Source organism: Anser brachyrhynchus, assembly GCF_964034855.1.
Source record: "Anser brachyrhynchus genome assembly, chromosome: 3".
In the NCBI taxonomy this organism is placed as follows: domain Eukaryota; kingdom Metazoa; phylum Chordata; class Aves; order Anseriformes; family Anatidae; genus Anser; species Anser brachyrhynchus.
In genome coordinates, this window is record NC_137696.1 from 28,525,126 (window position 1) to 28,547,014 (window position 21,889).

Genomic DNA, 21,889 nt, shown 5'->3' on the forward strand with positions numbered 1-21,889 from the left:
CTAAAGTATCATTTCGGAAAGGAGAGGCTGTGCATTAGGAATGCTGTCGTCAAGGGACTTCAGTTCTTGGTTATTAACGTACTGGCTGTGGGTCCTAGGCACAGGGAAATGGTCAGCAGCAACTCTACCGCAGCGTTACGTCTCGGTGCAAGAAATGTTTTGCGTGCTTTTCCTTGATTATGAAATGTTACCAATTACACGCTGGGGAAGAAAAATAGGTAATTGTGTACGGATGGCTCATGAGTCAGGTCTTATGAGGTTGTTTGGTGGGGTTTTTTTTTTTTGGTCTTTTATCTTCCTGGAGCACCCCATCATCGGTGCTGCTGTGCCAGGCTGGGCCCTTGCTTCGGTGCATGGCTGGCAGCCCCAAGGGAGCAAATACACCCTGTGCCTCTCAGGGAGAGCGGGAAAAAGTGTTTTAAGTTGGGTCGTTCTTGCCTGGGACAGCTTGTGTTGTGAGGTGTCTGAGGTAATAAGGTTAAATAAGGTAGAATAAGGTAAGGTAAGGTAAGGTAAGGTAAGGTAAGGTAAGAATAAAATAAAATAAAATAAAATAAAATAAAATAAAATAAAATAAAATAAAATAAAATAAAATAAAATAAAATAAAATAAAATAAAATAAAATAAAATAAAATAAAATAAAATAAAATAGGTTTCTCCATCACTAAGGAGCACACTGATGTAATTACCCCGGAGGGAAACGTTCTTACAACCCTCACAAAGAACCGCTTTCGCTGTGAGGAGAACCCCAACGTCACGTTACGCAGAGCAGGAGAATTGGGCCGAGATTCCTAAACACGCCTCAAAACCCGGCACCGAAGGGAATTACCGCACTGATCGCTCAGCCGGCCTCGCAGCGCCAGCTCCCCGCTCTCCTCAGCGAGGCGCCGCGGACTACAGCTCCCGGCAGCCCGCGGCGGGGCGGGCAGCGGCCGGCGGGGGGGGCACCCGGCGCCTGCGTGTCCCTGCCGTGCCGTGCCGTGCCGTGCCGGGGCTATGCTGAGGCCGGAGGTGGCTGGGTCCTACCAGGAGGTACGGGCTGGGGCCGGCAGCGGCAGCGTGAGCCCCCCCTCCGGTTCTGGGCGGGCTCGCCGGCGGCTTCGGGTTGCCTGTCGCGAGTAAAGGCGGTGCGGGTGGGCGCCTGTGTCCGCTGGGCATGGTGCCGTGGGGCTGTCCGGGGCTTCGCGTTCTCGTGGTGCTGGCTGTTGGGGCTCTGCTTGGGGTTTTCACGGCGGGCTGGGAGGCGGTGGAGCGGCAATAGACCTGCACAGAGGAGCTCTCCGCTTGTCTGAGGGCTGTGTCCGCTAGGAAGGCTTTACCCCGCGGTTATCGGGATGAAACTGACTCGTGTAAAGGCGTGTGTGTAGGAGTGCTCGGGACGGTTAGCCGTGCCGTGGTGATGCCTGACGGCACGGACTGGCTGTGCGCGGTGCCCCTGTGTGGCACTGCCACCGCTCCCCGTGCCCTGGGCTGGCCCAAGCCCCCTGGTGCTTGCCTGGGTGCTGCGAGCGCAGCAGCTGTGCTCCTCCGTGCCTCCCCAGCCCCCAGCCGGGTGCTGAAACGCCTGCGATCACCGGTCCTGAACCTCCCTTTGTCCCGTGCCTTTCTGCCCCCAGCACTGAAGGGGAACTGCTGGCTTGCGAGCAAGCTCCTGCGGTTGTTTCCCACTCAGCTGCGTGTGGAGCCTTGAGGATTGCTGAACAAAGTTGTTTTGTGCCCTCCCTGCTCTTGGTGTCCTATCCTATCTCCACGTCCTCTGATAGCTTTAACTGCCCTGCGCGTCCCTGTTCCTTGCACGCTGGCACCGCGCTTCGCCTCTTTATCAAAAATAACACGTGGGAAGAGCCGGCCTGTGGGCGCGAACACCCTTGGTTCCCTGCTGCTGATTGCTGTGCGCTGGGGATTCTGCCCGAGTTTCTGGAGGAGCCAGGATCAGCTGGCACAGCCGTGCAGCGTGTTGGAGGAGCGCGGCCCTGTACGTCGGCGTGATGCCGCGGTGGGCCATGAGCAGCGCGGGCTCTTAGTGGCCTCAGTGGGCGTGCTTGCCTACCTTCACGTCTTGTCCGGTCAGGTGCTTGGGATTTGCAGCGAAATTATTATTTTTGGGGGGTGGGGGGGGCTTGGTCTTGTGTCTCAGCTCAGCTCAGTGCACCTGAGGCAATGTGAGCGCTCCCTGCTTTTGACTAGCTGTACTGGTGGTATGCGTGAAGGGCATGTGAGACCGCCTGCCTTGTAGAGATAATAAAATGTGGTCACATATTGTTTTCCTGTTTGTTTCTTAGGAATGCTGAGAGATTACATTCTTCTGACTTTTTCTTTTCCTATGTGTTAGAGCCACCGTAGATCCTCTTGAGAGGATAGTGAGTGTTGCAGATGGAGTTCTCCTTTAACCTTGTGTTGATACCTTCTTGCTGTCAGAAATAGAGTTCACCTACCCTCTACATCACCTCAGCCGAGGAGGTGTCTGTACCCGGGAGCCCAACCAGAGAGGTGTGGGAGGCAGCTGTGGAACTGCAGTGCCTCAGTGACTTGTGGCAGCTGCCTGGATCAGCTCTGCTGTGAGGAATTTGCACGGGTATAACTGGAACCGGCTATTAAGCTGATTTAGCAAAACCGGTACAAAAGGCCCAGTGAATATTCTTCCTGTGTCAGAATAGCTGGTTTCGGGTCAGGTAAACAAATAGAACTGATGGGGCCCTACAGAAGTTAAATTAAGGCCGTCTTAAATTTCGTTTATTTTATGCAGGTAATTGAAACAAGTATCTTCAGTTGTACTCCAGTAAGTCTCCTGCAAATGAGCTGAGTGTGTAGCCTGTTATTTACCTGTGTGCTCCTTGCCTCACACCATGGGAAATCATACTTTATTTATGTGCAAAACATTTAAAAACAATGGGGTTAATGCTTTCAACTTGCTTTGGATGGTGGAAACGAATACAGAAGTACGTCAGGAGGTGATGGAGGCTTTACGTCAGTCTTCCGAGATGTGAAATGAGTGGACTCTTTCCTAATAAGTGCTAATGATGATTTGTTAGTGGTGTAATGATGATGATAATTTTGATGCCTAATTAGAGTTGCATGAAAGAAAAATATTTCATTACGGATTAATGCGTGTTACTGTTAAGTAAGTTGGGGGAGTAAAGTTTAACAGTATTCAGTGTGGCTACTGCATTAACTGCTCACCTGTTTGCCTTAAAGTAGGACCCTTACTTAATTAGCTATTTGATACCGAGTGGTTAGCTTGGACTGTTCCTGTGCAACACATGATAGGCTGCAAGCTTAGGCCCCAGCTCACCGTGCTGTAATTTGTGTGTTGTTCCCTGGCATAAAAGCAGCTTGGGGAACATACAGTAGATATGTTTAACACACGGGGGAGGGAAAGAAATCCAGCAGTTCATGATCTCATGTGATGCCTATCTGATGCGGCAAGCTTCTGACCTCGATGGAGGTGTCCTGGCAGTTTGGGCACAGAGCTCTGAACAGCAAAACAAGAAAACATCTGGTCTCTGCTGCTGATTTAGAAACACTGGGAGGCTAATTAGTTGCATAACCACTAATACCGAGTAATACTTATAGTGAGCTCAAATAAGTACCAGAAATGTTGGGGGTGTTCATTGTACTTTAATGACCCACCTACGTATGTGGCTGGGACTGCGTTTGAGTTATTTGCCCTAATACCTGTCCAAACGCAATTTACTTTTTATGCACCTTTATTAAGAAGTGCTAATGGTCTGTTTGCTGGTTTGTGCTGTGGTTTGTTTATACCTAAAGATATGTTCTTGAGTGACAGAACGGAGTTCCTGCTTATTTCAGAAGGCATTGCTCTAATTGGGGGTTCAGCGTGAGCTGAAGCTGCCAGGGGAACAATTACTTTGATCTCGAAAGAAGAGGTGATGCTATCCTTAAAGGAGCAGGCTAGAAGTAGGTTAAATGTAATATGCCATTTTTCCCTTTTGCAGTGTGCAAGTCATGTAATTTTCAGGTATAGGTCTACGCAAATGTGACTCTTGAATTGTGCAAAGCGGAACGGGTTCTGGGTGCTCTTGGACTGGGGGCATGTTTTTGTGTGTTTGGTTAGTTGGAGCCTCTCTTATTTGTACCATAGAAATTCCAGCAATTTCAAGTTGAGAGCATGTTTGGAAATTGAACCACTGTTTTAACTACACAGCTGAGTGAAGATGTGGAGCGAGTATCTGGAAACCCAGCAGAGGAGAGAGGAGGAGAGATGGGAGTTCATGAAGATGCCGGCTCTGTTATTTTACCAGGTGAGAACTATTGACCAAAAAACTACCAATTTAAAGTGACTGATAAGCTGCTTCTATGCAAGCTTTTTTTTTTTTTTTTTTTAATTGCATTTGTGAGAGCAAAAACACTAAGTGACTTACTTTGAGGAATAAGTATAGCTGGAAAGCTAAGGAGCTTTTCTAGGGATTGAGATGAGAATATTTCTTTGCCATGAAATGTGCTCGGTCGAAGAAGATTTGTCACACCTGGTTCTGAGATAGTTTAGTATGTCATCTGCCTTTTGTGCTGGCTGTATCTTTCCTGAGTTGCAGTGTTTGTGATGGCAGTGGATTGCAAACAAAGTCTGTGCCAAATTTACGTGAGCAAGATGCAGTACAAAACACAGGCTTCAAAACAGGTTTTAGTTAGACTATTTGGACCTGCTTTTGGAGGGTGTGGAGCAGTGTTAAATGGGCTTATTGCAGCCCAGATTTGGGTGGTAAGGTAAGCCAACATGAAGTGAGTATCCCCTAAATGTTTTGCAGCTGTTTAAGAGGGCGTTTTGTTTTGTTTTGTTAGTAGTGCAATTTTATGCATATCAAGGTCTTAATTTTCTTGGCTGACATCTCCTGGCAATGAACTTCAGAACACGTGCGTGGCCACGGACCTTTGTATGAGGTTATGTGCTCAACAGGAGCTACAATAAGGCTAGTGTTTGCTGTGGTAAGGACCAAATACCAAACCATGCTGTTATAATTGAAGGGCAGAGTGTGGCATAGCCTGAGAGGGCCTGACTCATTAAATTACACAACACAGAAAAGTCAGTATAAAATATGCCTATTTATCTCCTATATGTCGGGTTTTAATGCTTGTTTTGTGTGTTCAGCCATATATTGCTGACAATCAAAATATGGCATGTAACCCGAGTACCTAAACCTTTTCCTTACAAGTATTGTCAAAAGGAATGGAGAATGCAAGGAGTATGGGGGGGAAAAAGCATTTGTGTAGTTCTGTGTGTACAGGTGAGACTACTGTGACGATCTTCAGAGGATAAGCTTTAGAGGCAAGGAGGAAGGAATCGGGTCTGTCTTTTTCTAGATATAATTGGAAGAAACCTTCTTTTGTGAAACTTTCTGCAGTATGCACAAGGAGTTACGAATTAGACTCCAGATATGAGAGGGTAGCAAATGCATAGTCACTGCTACTATGGTGGAGGCATAATATGCTCTTACGCAGCTATTTGCATTATTAGAATATTAAAATCTCTCTGCTGACACACGTTAAATGTGGTCAGAATCAGTTCCGATTGGAAGGTGGAGGGGAATAAGTTGTATTTTCCAGGAGGAAAGACTGACCATTAACTGTTTCTTATGAACTTTGAACTTTATTTGTGGGTTGACATTCTTGAAAATAAACCTTGTTTCCTGCCATGTCCTTAAGTGAATGCCAAATTCAACATGTGGAGAAAAAAAAAAAAAAGGGCACAAGCATCCAAAGACTGCCTCATGCCGGAGAAGGAAGCAGCTGTCTCATTGATCATTAAAAACAGCAATAGTTGTGTTTTTTTAGATCAAGCTGAGTTTGAGATTTACTTTCCTCTCAAGTGGTTGATCTTTAAATCAACACTACATAAATTCAGCCCCCAAATCTGTGTTTTAAAGTCCTAATTCATATTCTGTTTGGTTCCAGATAGTGAACTGGGTACCAGTGCCCCTTCTTTGCGTTTCAGCAAGACCTGCCTAAAGAATGTTTTTTCAGTAATTCTCCTGTTTATTTATCTGCTACTCATGGCTGTAGCTGTATTCCTTGTCTACCAAACCATCAGTGACTTCAGGGAGAAGCTCAAGCACCCCGTGATGTCTGTCTCTTACAAAGAAGTGTCCTTGTACGATGCACCCGGTAAGTCTGGTAACAAACAGAATGGGTAGAGTTGTTGTTCACATTGATCTTGCACTGTTCTACGTTTTCAGTGTTGATTCCCCAGGGCCCGGAGTGCATATAATGCTTTGACCCAGATCTTTTACTTGCCCTTTTTTTTTTTTTTAATTCTGTGTTGTGTTGACTTTGCATGGAATTGTTAACATTATAGGACAGATATATGGGGGTTCCTGCCAATAACATGAATGACAGCAGCTGTGGAATGTGCTGCAACATTTGAAAGACAGGAAATGTTTGCACACTCTAGAATGAGCCCTCCTTTAGGGAAAGAAGATAATTCTTCATGAAATACCCCCAAAACAGTATCATTCAAGCAGGGTAGCACATAGGATCTGCACCATGATCTCACTCCTGCGCTGGGCAGGGAAGTGCTGTTGACAGTTAAGAAGGTGGATTCTCCAAACAAACCACAAAAAAACCCACAGTGCCACTTCCTACTGTTGTGCATTATTTACAATGCCGTATCACATCAGAAGGCAACGACAATGTGATGTGGCTGCAGAGAAGAGTGTTGGCATAAAAATGTGATGTGGCACTAGAAAACTGTATTGCAGTTTGCAGGAGGGATTACTCTGCAGAAACCTTTTTTGAATATTGAGTTCTGATATTATTTTTTTGTCAAATTATCCAGTAACCATTCATACATAGAGAGAGCTGTGGCAGCAAGTGCAGCTCAAACAGCGTTGGAAGCTACTTGTATGTCAGTTTCCAATTTAAAAAATAACATGTCTACTTTAATGTCTTGCCACATTTTACAAATCACTGTTCCAGTACCTGTGGTTGAAAGGTGAGTGTTGTTGTTGTATTCCTGTGTTTTTTTCTGTATGGTTAATTAGGCTCAGCTCTCTTAGTAGGTCTCTGAATTTGACCTGTATAGCTTTGACAGTAAATTAAGCAGGTGTTTTCCCTTTTCTTTCTTGTTTTTTCCCTTTTCTCTCTTCTCCATGTGAGCTTTTTATGCAGCAACAGGAAGAAAATGTCATTGAAAGAAACAGAGCAACATACTTATAAATCCAGAAGTATCGGCAGGGGATTCCTGCCAGGTCAGAGAACATAAATTAATGTAGCCCTTTGCTTCATTGCTCTGTTAAGGTTAGATGAGATGTCAAGTTGCAAGCATGGAGCACTGAAGAAAGAAAGAAAGCAGTCTTAGACTGATGTATTCTGACTACTTTGACGTCTTGCATTTTGGTGGACAGGCCATCTCAGCTGTGTGAGTTAATCGTATCTAATAAATTACACTTTTTTGGTAGTTCGTCTAAATTATCTTCAGGCAAGTTTGTTTCCAATACTAAATGTGGCATAATAGGATTTTTGGTTTTGGGTCTTGTATTTTGCTAGCTTTCTACAGCTGAGGTGACTGAGATTTTTTTAATGCTTGCTCTTGCTGTGGAACCACAGACTTATGGTATATACATGTGAATGAATTTCCATAAAGGTGAAGAAGTAGCCTGCCTGCCTAGCAATAAAAATAATAAGGGATTGGTACAGTTAGTACTTGTTTTATGGCTTTGATTTTTATCATGACATATTTTGTGAACAGAAGATGCTAGATGTTCTGAAGAGCATCTTTTTGCTTTTATGAGATCAGCCAGTGACCTTTAATCTCTCATGTATAGTACATGTGCTTTTTCCAGTGAAAATACGACGTGTTAAATGACAGCATCTGGAAACATGTACATGCTGAAGCACTTCATGTCCCATTTGACTTCAGTGGTCTCCTAGCTTACTTTACACATTCTTCTCATTTGGGGCCAGAGGAACTCATTCATTAGCTGCAGGCTTGTGGGAGGACTAGGGAAACTTAGTCACTTCTGTGAACTTTTAGTTGTGGTTACTGAACTGGAACCTGGATTTTCTGCAATGCATTGCAGGGCTTCTGTCCTGATGTGGCTGGCACTGTTGTCCTGCTACAGGAAAATACTCGAGCACGTAGTTTAATTTGATTGTTTTGCTGGATTTTGGCAAGATAGCTCAGTATCCTGTGGGATTAAATCCCAGAATGAAAATCTACGAACATAAGAAAGAAGTCAACTCTTCTCAATGTTTTTTCTCCCGAAACAGGTATTGCCTTTTACCCAGGCAAGGCTCGGCTGCTTAGCTGCAAGCATCATTACTATGATCACATTCCGCCTCTGATAAATCCAGGTCAGCAAGGAAAAATTGAGTGCACCACTCAGAGAATCAACTACACAGATCCTTTTACTAATCAAACAATGGTAATAATATAATAGAATAAACCTTATTCAGTGAGGGGTTTCTGCTTGTAATGGTATTTGAAAATAAAAATATTTCTGAAGTGCTGCAAAATATCCTTGCTTCTGGGGAAGGGTTGGTTGCTTTTTTTTTTCTTTTTTTTTTTCCAAGCCACTATCCTATTGTTTTCAAAAATGTAAAAGACCCCAGTCAGTGTGTATATATGTTAGGAATGATCAGCTGTCATGTGGCTGTGTGCAACATGAAAACCTGAATGGAACAGGAGTCTTGTTTTTCACAATGAAACTCTCCCTTAATTCCTCTCCTGAATGAATTGGCAAGCAAACTCCTTGATAATGTAAATCTAAGATTGATTGAAAGCAGTAGCAGTTATGTCATTTAAAACAGGATAACTTCTGTCTTTTTGTGTGTTTGCTAGGAGTTAAATACTATTTTTGTCACACTTGAAAAATTCTTAATTGGGCGCCAAAGCATTTCATTGTATTGAAGTGTTGTGTGCCTATAAGATGATATGTTGATATATCTGTCTTAAATTCCTCTTAAAAACACAGGGAATTTGGCCTCTGTACAGGTAAATGTTCAGAAAATAAACTATTAAATATGATCATTTGTATATCATCTAAAGTTATTGCTCAGGCCCTTTCTAAGGAAACTAAACACGAACAAACAATTTAGTTACCTCTTTGGTCACCTTTTTTTTCCCCATCTTCATGTCTTGCCTTTTTCCAGTCACCATTTCTTTCTGGGAAGCAGCTCCTTAATATCTTTGAAAATAATACTTTAAGTCTTAATATTTAATTTCTCCCAGTATCGCATTATTTTTGCATGTTTTAACAAACTAAGAACCTGCCTTTTATGCTGTGTGGTAGGTTTATTTAGAAACTTGTGGATCCCATAGGCTCTAGTCCTGCAACTGAATGGAGAGGCAGTGAGGCAGACCTCTGAACCACATAGAGCCATGGTCAAATGGGTGGAGTCATTTTGCAAGCAACAGCTTGCTGTCCAGTGTAATTCTTGCACTACTTTAAGTTGTATTCTGCCTGCTAGCTAGCTTTTTTTTTCTTTCTTTTTCTTCCCCTCATCCCTCCTCAGCAGCTTGCTTAAGGAGCTTGGGGCTATGAAACTGTTCCTTTCTCGAGGACAAGCCTGATGTTCTCCACATCAGACTGCAAATTAACTTGTTTCATGTCAAGAGCTGAAAGTTCCTAGGCTGTAATGCCTAAAACTCTTTTGATTGTCTGTCTGCAGAATGCAGGCTGCAGAGCCTTGACTGGTAATTCCACATGAACCCAAATGACTGGGATGGAACTAGAGCAGATTTCTTAGCAAAACACTAAATCTTGATTTAGAGACTTCATTTTTACAACCAAAAGGAGGAATTTGTTAATACCAAAGCAGGCATTATTTGGGGATATTTTAATAGGTGTGCACTTATTAGAGGCCAGGAAAATCTCAATGTGTATTAGATTTATGTAGAGTATTAGTGAGACGGCAAATTCAAGAATGGGAAATGAGGATTCCTCTCCTACTCTCACTGTCTCTTTGTCTGCTTATAGAAGTATGCTTTGGTTGTTCAAGGCCCTCGTGATGTGAAGAAGAAGGAACTGGTGTTTTTGCAGTTTCATTTAAATGAAACAGACCAAGATTTTAGTGCCATTGACTACCTTCTGTTTTCTTCTTTCCAAGAGTTCATCAACAGGTATGTAAAGGGATGATGAACCTGTAACAGCATTGAACTTGCAACCACAGCAATACTAGTGCAAGGAAGGTATTTTGGGTGTAAAGTTAGAGAGGCTTTTATGATGATTCTTTTTATTAAAAAAAAAAGTAAAAAAAAAAATTTGGGTTATTTCTGTTGGACTTTCATGTCTTAGATTACTAATCTCACTTTAGAAAATGAATTGAGGATACTTTCAGTGACAGAAAGTGCCCTTCAGCTGAGCTTCAGCCATTTGCTGCTGCGCTTTCTATAAGTTTTGAAGTTTTCACTGTCTTGCTGCTGTCCACTGCTGTGGGTGATCAGGAAGTGGGTTGTACTTGGCAGTGTGATAATGAAGGGCACTAAGAACAAAAATGTTTCTCTACCTCTTTTTATTTTTTTAAGCAGTTACTATAAAGATCAGATCCCTAGATCAATTAGTTTCATTGATTTCATTGAAAGATTAACTGTGTTTGTACTGCTAGTTTTAAGATTCTAAAGGATGATGTAATTTTGTAGATGGGGGTTTTAAAAATACTTTGTTTTGATTTGATAGCGATGCCATTGGAGTGACTGATCAACCTTTTGCTAATTTTAATAGGAGTGGAATTAATCCTGTATTGAACTTTCTTGAAAGCCCCACTCTTATTCCTTGCTGGTGAGAATAAACTCCATACTTAAGTTGCTTAATTTTTGCTTTTAATTTAAATTCAAGTTCTGTTCTTCTCTCTGTGATCCAGATTAAAAGCTAGTCAAGAGGCATTAGTCACAGTGAGACCTAATAGAAAGCCTTACTTTGGTAATGGCTGGATGCAAAGTGAAAAAAGGAGAGTGGATAAAGGGCATATGCAGAGTGAGTTAAGGTGATGGAGGGGAAGAGAAGTAACACTTTATTGCAGCGAAGCATTTTTGGAAGCTTGGGCATGATCATGCTGGTGTTTTTCAGATGGAGCAGAGGCTGAAAGTGTTCAGTCACAGTATCTGTGGGTGGCCAAAGACCAGTTGTCTGAATTCGCTTCTTACGAAATGTTTCTGGTTCAGTGGAGGAGACAGACATTAAGCTTAAGTTATCACGTACTTCCTGTAACTGTACAAAGGCACCTCAGATGCCTCTAGCATTCCAGGTATTTTGTGTTTCAGTATGAGAAAACACCAACGGAGAGTAGTGATGGAGAAGGTGCTGTTTGTTCCTTGTGCATTGGATTTTTCTCAGTTTTTGTGGCTTGTGCTGCAGTTAGCGGTAGGTACAGTGGGACTGATTCCAGTGAGGTGCACGGTTGGGTCTGTGCTTCGAAACACGAGCATTGCCTGAGACAATGTCAGTGGAGGAGAGATCAGAAGGTGTGGTTGCATTGTACCTGGTCGCTGTCTTTTTGCAGAACGAGCGAACTTACCAAGACACAAATCGGACTAGGTATGCTCAAGTCTTGGAAGCCACATTTCTCTGCCCGTTGTACCCATTTGCAGATAAGCCATTTTAAAGAGCTGTTTGTTTCCAAACTAAAACGTGTGTGTCCCATTGAAGCTGGCAGTATGTAAAGCGTCTCTTCCTGCACAGCGGTCTGCATGCCGCTGTCCGAAATGCTTCTACCACGTGTTGTGCAAAGGTAGGTTAGGTGTGCAAAACAACAGTAAGTAGTATTGCCAAGGTCCTAGCTGGAAGGCTGTGTTTGTGCCAGAGTAGGTGAATAAGCAAGAATCACCCGTAAGCTGCCTGGAGAAACTGGGGTTGCAACTTCTTGCCTCCAGGTTTCCCAGGTCTGACAGGTTAGATGGCAGAATCAGTCCCTGAAGAGAAGGGGAAGTGACACGCTGTTCCTAAAGAAGCTGCTTTGTCTCTGTTGGAAGGCAGCAGAACTGAGACTGGGGCATGAAGGCTGAGCCTGGGTTATGCTTGGAGCAATGCAAAAGGCAGGAAATGTTGTCTGTTTGGGGATGCATCCTTTGTGCCTGTTTGTGGCAGACAGGAACGTGAGGTAAGGCTGGTTTGGAAGCAGCCCAGGTAATGGTGAAATTTGGCGAAGGCGTGTAGGCCTTTAAATGTGGTGGTAGATGATCTGCGTGTCTGGGTAAAGTACAGACAGAGAACCAGTGTGTGCGAGATGCTTTGGTACTGTCTCTTTTGCAGCATCCTCCAAAGCTCAGTACAAACTGCATGCCTCACCTCACTTGGGATTGTGTAGTGCTCTCCCAGCGTCCCAGGGCACGAACTGGACAGGTTTGGAGCAGGCCGAAAACTTGTGTTTTCTCCTGAGCATGTGAAATGTCATGCATGTGTGGGGTGCGTTTGGATGTGGCATTGTTCTGTCCAGCTTCCAGCAGGAGAGGAAGCAGAAATGGCTTCCGGTTCGTCAGCTGCTGCTAAATTTAGCTGCTGGAAGGTCTGGACTGATATCCTTAGGAACTGTTGCGTATCGACAGTGTAATTTTGTCCTTCCATATAGCCTCTAAGGGCTTCAAACGCTCACTGCTGTTAACTACTTTTCCTGACAAAGTGCCTCACTTAGGGGTTATGAGAGCATGCTCTTAGCACCGTGCCCAGCAACCAACGTAAAGTGCTATTAAAGACCCTGAGCTACGTCCTAAACCCATCAGCTATCACAATCACCTTTACAGTTTTATTTGCAATGGCTGCAAAGAGCTGAGGATGGAATGGATAGGCAGACTGCTGTAAAATATGTGTGTAGGTATTCCTTCATCTTAAATCACAATCTGAACACCTTTGAAATTGGTGAGAGTAGTCCAGCTGTATCGACAGCACAGCTTCTTTGCAGGCACTATTCTGTGCAGCTTGCTTTTGCTTTAAATAACAATAATCTTATCAGTGAACAGTAATCATGTCATAAGCAATAATAAAAGTGGCATCTGGATTCTTGTATCTTTAAGGATTTTCCTGAGGCATAGCAAGTGGTAAGGACTCAGGGTCCAGTTGTTTCTGTCAAGGGTTTTATTCTCTGCAGCTCTTGTGTTAAAATTGGATCAACAGACTGCATGAAGCTGGCAGCGCTTGCTGGTTTTGTTCTGGCCTTCACAGAGCACTGCTGAACTATATGCTATTGTTGGACTGAGCTGGAAGGGTACTGCCACTGTTTTTTTTCTTTTGTATTTTTCTTTTTTTTTTTTAAAGACAGTGGCAGCTGCTGTGCCATATTAATTGGAGGGAAGGAAATAATGAAACCCTTGCAAATTACCCAAAAATTGTAGCTAAAAATATGAGTTCTTTTCTTTAACTATCATTAGTGTAATATGGATTTAAGAAGAAAATCCTCTGAACATATTACTGTCAAAACTATTGTTAGCTTAGCATGTAAAATAACTTCTAGTCATGTGAGATGATGAATACCAGTCTGAACAGGTCAGAGATTATTTCTGTGTCTAAACGGAGCTTCATCTTTACTTCTTTGGTCTGGATTGCTGCACGCAGAGAAATAAATAACAACACAGAAGGGTCGAGACTTTCGGTACCACATCTGACCCTTTATTACATCCCATGGCTGTCAGAGAGTTTCCAGTTCCCTGAGCACAGGGGAACTCTCAAACGTTGCTTGCCCTCTGCTATTATTTGTGCAAAGCTTTTGTGTCTCTGCTCTGTCCCTTCCCTCCCTCCTTTTTTTTTTTTCTTCCCCCCCATCTCTTTGGCAGTGGCCTGGGTTACGGGCGCGCGCAAGGAGATGCCATCTCAGATTGCTTCTCCTAAGATTCTAACGTTTCTTTTTCAAGCCCACAATTACTGTCACAGGCAAAGTACTGTATTGCTGCCTGCTTACCAAGTGCGTTGTGGCTGTAGTGCTCAGCTCCATGTCATAGCTTCCTGCCTCAATTTTCCACGTTGGTTTGGAAGGCTGCGCTGGGATGCTGTGTTGAGTCATGCATTAGGCGTGTGACTGGCTGGCAGGGTGCTAATTATGTCTGTTCCTCCGAGTGGCAAAGTACCATGTTCTTCCTGACTGTCCCATCGGCTGCTGCTGTACCCATACACCAAAAGGGGAAGAAATAATTGCCAGGGTAGGTCTCCCTACGTCAGTGGTTTGTACGGCAAGGAGCAGTCAGGTGTTGGAGTTTGCTGTGATGCTTTGCCCAAATCTTCTCAGTGGGGGCTGGAGAAGTGCGCTACCATCCTGTTGGGACAACTAAGCAAACAGCTAATGGTACAGATAGATAAAGATACCACAGAATCACAGAATGGCTTGGGTTGGAAGGGACCTTAAAGACCATCCAGTTCCAACCCACTAGATCAAGTTGCCCAGGGCCCCACCAGCCTGACCTTAACACCTCCAGGCGTGGGGCATCCACAGCTTCTCTGGGCAACCTCTTCCAGTGCCTCACCACCCTCTGAGTGAAGAATTTCTTCCTAACATCTAATCTGAATCTCCCCTCTTTTAGTTAAACTATTCCCCCCATGTCCTATCATTATCTGCCCGAGCAAAAAGTTGCTCTCAAAAAGTTGTTTGTAGAAAGAAAAGGAGCCCTAATTCTGAAGACTAAGGAAAAAGGGAAAGTGCAAATCCAGCCAATGCTGGTGCAGGGCCAGTCTTCCCGACTGGCCTGTTCTTCAGGACAAGAGCCCGCTTCTTCAGCTCTCCTTGTCTTCTTTACTTCTTTGCATCTTTCTCCTGGAAGATCAAAATGGCTTAATCTCCCAGCAGGCCCAGCCATGTGCTCCCTCTGCCTTGTGAACAAAAGTATGCTCTTTGCCTTCACCTAGGAAGATTTGTTTATTCGGAGTGAAAAACCCTTTCCTTCTCCTTTGCCTGAAGGACCAGCATAAGCTGGCACGGCTCTATAAGCTGAAATCTATCTTTAGTAAAAATCAGCAGTCTGCGCTTTAATGCTTCGTGACTCATCACAGTGGTTTACCCACTCATTTCGAGCGAAACCTTGTTGAAAGGCAGCTGCAGGGATAGGCTTATTTCGTGGAGGTGACGTGAAAGTGGCTAAAATCACAGTGCTGAGGAGCTCAAAGTAAATGGAGAGGTGAATTCACCATGTCCTGTGCATTTGGCAGACACCAGACAGGCCCTGGAGCTACCTCTTCATCACTTGCTGGGTGAGGGGTGTTGGGAGACTTAAAATGGCTGAAAGTCACAGCGTTAAGTCACAGCTCCCCTGTAAAGCAGCAGATCTGCAGGGGGAGGCAGTACTGGGACGGTAGGGCACCAGGTGGTTCTTCTGCGATTAAGAACATGAGTGCAAGTGCTAAAACATTACTGCTAACAATGTTTTAGTTAGGCTAAAATCGAGCCTATCTAAATATAAAGGGCATTTTGAACGTGCTTTGAAGTGTAGGCCTGACATTTCAGTGCCTTCAGTGCCCTGACACTGCTCAGAGTTTGGTCAGTAAAGTAATGGGTCTTTTTTTCCTTTAGTCCAGAAAAAGCAGAATTCATGAAAGACTGTGAAAGTTCATACTCCAGCTGGAAGTTTTCCGGAGGCTTTCGAACCTGGGTCAAGATGTCCTTGGTGAAAACAAAGGAAGAAGATGGTAGCGAGACTGTTGAATTCAAACAAGAGGTAAAAATAATATTAACTTCCCAAAGATTTTATTTTATTTTTTTAGGACCTGTTAGTTGATTTAAAAACCGGGTGCTGTCAAAAAGTTGCATGTTTTTAATGATAATTGTCTAACAGAACTACCTCTTGGAGCACTTAGCAACATGAGTTGGAGAAAGGGGTTGTCTGTTTTGAAGTGAAGTATCAGGAGGCTGGCTTTTGTTTAATGGCATTTGTTATACCACTTGCCACTGAGCGGTTTTGGAAGCTGAACTGGCTGTACAGTTACTTGTGTTCTTTCTCAACGTGGAGAGGCTCTGTCAAAGTGTAAATGTCGTGGTGTGCTCTGCTACTGGTATGGTGACACATCTCTTAACAGAGAGGTGAGAAACTCCAGGCCCTGCCTCTGCCATCAGTGACACCTGTAGTCTAAGGTATGGGTCTGAAGAGACTGATGCAGAAAAACTAACAGAGCTACCTTAGTTCAAGGTAGGGATTCTCAAAAGAATGATCTAAATAATAGTAATGGAAAGAGGTACTGTTTAGGTTACCACAGGGTCTGATATTAGGATGAAGAGGTAACATAAGCTAAGTACCCTTTATAGCACTCTTACATCTGCTTTTTGTTTGGATTTGGTATTTTTATCTGTTGAGTGTCCTTAGAAATGTGGACTATCTCAACTTCTTGCATCATTTAAAGCTAGAAAATACGCAAGCGGAAGATGCAGACTTAGCTAGAGATGAAGTAAGTTTGACTTTCATTCCTGTTCTGTTCACACTAATGGACAGGAGAATAATTGTGTTTTGAGTCTGTTAGCTTGCTCCCGGTGTTGGTGGGAGAGGAAGAGGCTCATCGGTGATGAGAAAAGAGAATTTTAAGAGCAGTCCTTTTCAGATACTCCATCTTCCAGGCACACTACTATGCTTTCCCTTAGTCCATGGTCCACTTGAAAAGGGTGCTTAAGTGGCAAAGCCTTGGGAAGAGCAGAGGTGTGACTGTGAGGTGGGTACCCTCTGGTTCCCCTGGGGGAGGGCAGCAGAAGAATCCCCCAGTCACGCAGTGAAGGCCCGAGTTTGAAGGAAGGGATGCAGCGGTCGGCTGATGTCATGTAAGCACTGGCAGCAGCCGTCTGTCTGTCCTTCATCACCTATAGCTCTGTTTTACTTGTCCTTTGGTGCTTGCCTAGTGTGGGATTTTTGAAAGTCCTTCTTTGTGTGACCAAGTCTAACACATCTCAAAGTAGAAGTAAGAGGCTGACCCAAAGTTAGAAAAAGCTGAGCTTCTTGTGACCGTAAGCATCCATTCAGTCCAGCAGTTACAGGCTTTCCAGTCATCTGTGTAGGTGAACAGTGTACTTACTGCTTTTTTAAAACGAAAAATAGGAAGCAGGAATTGGCACAAATGTGAATTTTGTGTGTCAGTTACCTATTAATAATACAGCACAAGTTGAAATAGCGCAGACAAATTGCACTTTCTTTGTTTGACAGTAGAACGTCCGCAAATTGAGTAAGGAAATCCATTCGCCTTTCCAGTCTGAAACTGGGCGACAGCGTGCCAGAAGGGTGCATACAAACACCAGGGCAAAAAGCATAGCCAGTCGGTCTGTGAAGTAGTCCCGTAGCCATTACTTGGTCTTTTCTGCTCTTCCCATTGCTTTTAGTTAGCTGTGTGAACTGGTTGTTTCCTGCTGTGCGGTTTTCTTGAATGAGTATGGCTGGGGTGGTCGCAAGCTGCAATAATTAAATAGGCTGTAGGGTAACGAGAGGTGGTAAAGCTCCCATATGCTCAGAACGGACACGTACAGTGCTTCTGTGTGTTCACAGCCTAAAATCTGGTCGGGCACAGGGTGCCTCCGTGGAGGGAGGAGTCTGACAGAAATCTGAAGGTACGCATAAAGAAAGTAAGCCATGGTAGAGAGGTAGGAGGTTTCTGTGGTAGGTCATTCCCCATGCAGTGTCTGCTGAATCAGTTTTCATCTCTATCGTTCCCGTTACAATCCTGGAAATGAAGTAACTGCGCTGCTGGATTCATTACTTCCAGGAAGAGCAACAGCACTGCCCCGTTCACACACCAAGATGTAGATATTCCTCTGAGGTTTGGAGAAGGGCAAAGTCCCTCCATCATTTGTTCATCTGTAACTTTGGTGAGCTTTCCTGTTAGGCGACTGGCTGGCTCCAAGTGGTTTGTGTTGTCCTCCAGTGGTAGGGGGGTAGTGCAAACTGTGCTAGTATTGCCTGCAAGTGGTTCCTTCTGGGCTCGGGGTGTGTGTATGTGCAGACAGGACAAGATACGTGCTTCTCTTAGGCCTGATGGCTTAAGGCCCACACTTGGGAAGGCATTAAGACTGCAGTTTCATGTGGCCATAACATCGGTCTGGTATCTTAAACTGCACCCTGGCTATCACAGCTCCTGGGAGATGTGATAAAGCTCCGTGCCAGTCAGCGATGGTTTCAAGTGGTAACTCAGTTAAAGGGCAGCACTGGAGGTATTGGCTTTTTCTCCAAAAAAGATTATTCCTGCACCATTGTGTAGTTCTCTGGCAAATAATAGTGATTTAACCTTCATTCATGAGAACTTTTCAAATGCCAAATTACCCCACATAAATGAATTTTGTAAATGAACTCCCCACACCTGGAAGGGGAAAAAATGTTTTAGTGTTTTTTTTTTTTTTTAAGAGTGATGTATAAAGGCATTTCCAAAGCTCAGCTGCAGTTATCTTGGGAATGGATAGGCTGTCTTTAACGGGAGTATTCTTGATGTTCCTAGAACAAAGTGCTTTCAGTAAGTTACTTGGGCAGTAACGCTCTAGATGAAGGCTTTGATCTGGCACCTCTCACTCTTCCTTGAATTATACCAAACCTCCTATTGCCTCCCTGCAACTGGAACAAATCTGGCTTGTCCTTGCCTGGGTATATGAAGTTAACCGTGCATCTGTACTGTCATTTTGACTTTTAAAGAGAATATGGGCTGTGAGCGTGTGGGGACAGAAAGGAATACCTGTAAGGCACGTGTGAAGTAAGACTTGCCGTGCTAGTGCATGGCTAAGCCCTGTGCTGCCGCCCCGGTGCGCGCTGCTGTTGTGCCTTTGTTGTGCTGTGTCAGCGTGTGTGAGGGCATCGCATACAATAATACAGCATTGCTGAGTATCACAAGGGCTACCAGCATAAAATTGTACTGCAGTGTTTGTACTCGGTGAGAAATGGGAAATTATAATGAGCACAGAACCGACCTTTCTGTATTTTGGGAGCCTAACCTTCCAGGTAGAGGAAGGCTGAATTGGCTGAACTTCTTGTTTTCACCTTCTAGCCTTTTCTGTTGCGCAGGCGATTGGATTACACAACTAAAGAAAGTAACCTGCACCTTTTCCACCTTTTTTTTCCCCCCTCTCCCAGACTAGTGTGGTTAACTATATTGACCAGAGGACTAAACCAAGAAGTGACCAGCTGTTTTTTGTCGTCTTTGAATGGAAAGATCCTTTTATACAGACTGTGCAAGATGTAAGTAACTTTCTAGCACCTTCTTGAATTGTTGTCAGGCTATACGTGCTCATGGTGTGTGTGTATATGTATGCCTCTGAGTTTCTACCTGGAGTGAGGTACCAGAGGAAGAGTAGAGTTATTTTTAAAATTTCGGTCTGGGGTGTTTGTTTATTTATTTATTTAATTTTAATTCAGTAATAAGTATTAAATGGGGCTCAAGACTATCTGTGGCCTTCCCTTGTCTTAGTGACACTCAGCATTATTCTTGCAGCTAAAGGTGCACGTAGCTGAGAAAAACCTGTCCCCTGTACGTTAGCAAATCGTAGCTTCAGGTCAAGTCTGAACATTTTGCTTAAATAAGTGTGCTTGGGTAAATTGATTTAATGACTCTTCCTATTAATTGACACGCAAGAAGCCTAGACTTAAATCAGACTAATAAAAATAAATTGACTGGTCTAACTTTTGGCCCTTATCTGACCAGAACTTGGTACTGCATTTAAAAAAAAACAAAACAAAAACAAACTCAAAATTCAGCTCAGTGTACTGCAGCCAGAGGTGCGCCATGTGCCAGACAAGATCGCTGTCAGTCACTGGAGTGCCTAAGAAGTGTGTGGATCCCTGCAGGTATATGTGCTTAAGCATGTGAGATGGATCTGGTGCTCCAGGGGAGCACAGGGGAAAAAGATCTATTTGCCCTCCTCAGAAAAATACGGAACAGCAAAATGTGTGAAGTCAATCTGTTTAAAAATTTGGCATTTAAAATGGCCCAGCTTGACAACCTGGTCTGTCATGAACAAAATCTCTCAAATTCTTTTTTTTTTTTTCCCCAAAGCCACTGTGATTTACAAGTAGGGGAAGCCTGTTTTAGGACCCTCTGGCTTGGGTGGTGACCTAGTGACACGGCACTTGTGCGCTGGCCGTCATCAGTGCTGCAGACCCCGTGGCGAATCTGAAAGCTGTGTTACTTTATTGCTGCCTAAGCCCAGATCTGCTTGCTTCATCTCGAGATCCTAGAAGCCATCGTTGTGCCTAGGGGTGAAAGGAGAATTGCAAACTATAAATAAGCTTAACTACTTTTGAACCAAATATAGTTAAAAATAGAAACATAAAATACTTGCTGCAATTCTACAGAAACAGTTGCCACCGTCAAAACCTGGTTTGGCATTACAATACTGTCTTGTTAAAGCTTTCCAGCAGTTGCTTCTTTTAGGTTTATCTTTTGGAATATCGTCTTTCATGTGACTGTTTGTTTTTGTAAATCTTTAAATAACGTAGTAAATGTAATCCTTATGGTTAAATTAGCAGTTTAATAATTATCTCCAACACTTTAAACAATTTACCATGCTGAAATAGTCTAAAAGGAATTTAGCAGCTAGTATAGGCATCTCCTGGGATCTGTGCGTTTCCTTCCTCACAGAAGGAATTGGAAAAATCGTAGAGCAAGGCAGATGTGTGGCAAAGGCACTAACTCCAGGCCTGCTGTGCAGCACGAAGGCATGTGCCACAAAACACTTCCGTTAGAAGAAGAGAATTGTTCGTTAATGCACAGGTATAATATGTACCAAGTCAGAGGAGGGGAATAATATTTTTAATCTCTTTCAGATAATCACAGCAAATCCTTGGAACATGATTGCTCTTCTCTGTGGCATCTTTTTGGCTCTGTTTAAGGCAGCAGACTTTGCTAAGTTAAGTGTTAAGTGGATGATCAAAATCCGAAAGAGACATCTGAAGAGGAGAAGTCAAGCAATGAACCACATAAGCTGAGACTGACTGCCTCTTAACTATTCACAGCAGAAGGGACAGAAAATAACTGGAATGACCTTCATTCAGCGAGACAGCAGTTAAAGATATAAACCAGGTATGTTTTCTTCAGGAAAAACACAGCTGCTGGAGTAACAGCCTAGTGAACTGACGTTTGAACTTCAGAAAAGAGCTAACTCTAGGCAGGGCTAACAAACTCGTGCTTTTCTATTCCAAATTTAACAAGCTTACCTCAATGTATGAGGGGAGTGGGGAGAGAGGAGAAAATTCACTAATATGCTGTAGCAGTTAAATTCTTTATATAAAAAAAATTCACTGTTTTGAATGCTTCTCAGAACAGGAAGCTATTTAACTTCTGCATGAGCTGCGATCTGCATCTGCTACCAGAATGCAGTTACTACTTTGACAGTTTAGTGGAAGGGAAAGCCCATGCAAAAAAACGGTCTGGCCTCCCCTCTCCAAAGTGTGTGTTAAAAACAAAATACACTGGAATTCTATTACATGTCATTTTTGATTTAAAGTGTATTGACTTTAATATTAAAACAAACACGGTCAAATAAGCTGTTGTGTACCTTCTCTTGAAACTGCTGGCTCTCAGCTGCAGCTAGAGTTTCACAGGAGCTAATCTAAATGGGAGCATTAAGGCAAAACACGTAAGTAAAAAACAAAAATCTATCAGTCTAACTCAAAGTAAACTCAAGCAACTCAAGAGCTGGGCATCTGAGCTGATGACAGATTTCAAAGTCTAATTCTCAAGACTATTACCCTTCCTTCCTTCCTGAGGAATTAAAAAAGTCTTTCATCAGCCTGGCATTTAAATGAGATTCTGTATTATACAGAGAATGTGCACTAACTAACTGTGCTGTGTGGCGTGTAGTCTTTTTCTTCCTTATAAGTCCCTTACTAGTCCAGATGCCTAAATGAGAATTGTGCAGTCTACAAGGCAGCAGTGCACTACTGCCTGTTTGCTCAGAAGGGTTTGCTGCAAGGAAGGGAGCATGCCGAGTTAACTTTTGCTTCTTCCATCCTCTACTAACGGAGAGTGCTAATAAAGCAGTAAGTATGTGAAGAGCACCGCCAAAT

At 43.5% G+C, this 21,889-nt stretch overlaps 1 protein-coding gene across 5 annotated transcripts; it reads left to right on the plus strand.

Annotated features, from left to right (window-relative positions):
- The first annotated feature begins 826 nt into the window (after positions 1-826).
- Positions 827-21,366, plus strand: PACC1 (proton activated chloride channel 1). Of its 5 annotated transcripts, none has more exons than XM_080586318.1 (8): positions 827-1,032; positions 4,166-4,262; positions 6,019-6,120; positions 8,224-8,378; positions 9,933-10,075; positions 15,442-15,586; positions 18,959-19,063; positions 20,648-21,366. In XM_080586318.1, exons 1-8 carry the CDS (start codon positions 997-999, stop codon positions 20,807-20,809), a joined length of 945 nt encoding a protein of 314 aa, XP_080442444.1. In that variant the 5' UTR covers positions 827-996; the 3' UTR covers positions 20,810-21,366. The 5 variants fall into 5 exon arrangements, with proteins under 5 accessions (XP_080442444.1, XP_080442445.1, XP_080442441.1 ...); XM_080586319.1 differs by having other exon boundaries at positions 829-1,032; positions 4,103-4,262; XM_080586315.1 differs by having other exon boundaries at positions 829-1,032; positions 5,911-6,120.
- Positions 21,367-21,889: the final 523 nt, after the last annotated feature.

Excerpts from the sequence above, each read along its gene's own strand:
- PACC1 (XM_080586315.1), top strand. The coding sequence starts at position 997 with ATGCTGAGGCCGGAGGTGGCTGGGTCCTACCAGGAG. Across the intron at positions 15,587-18,958 it reads CTGTTGAATTCAAACAAGAG|ACTAGTGTGGTTAACTATAT; the intron begins GTAAAAATAATA and ends CCCCTCTCCCAG. Across the intron at positions 19,064-20,647 it reads TTATACAGACTGTGCAAGAT|ATAATCACAGCAAATCCTTG; the intron begins GTAAGTAACTTT and ends AATCTCTTTCAG.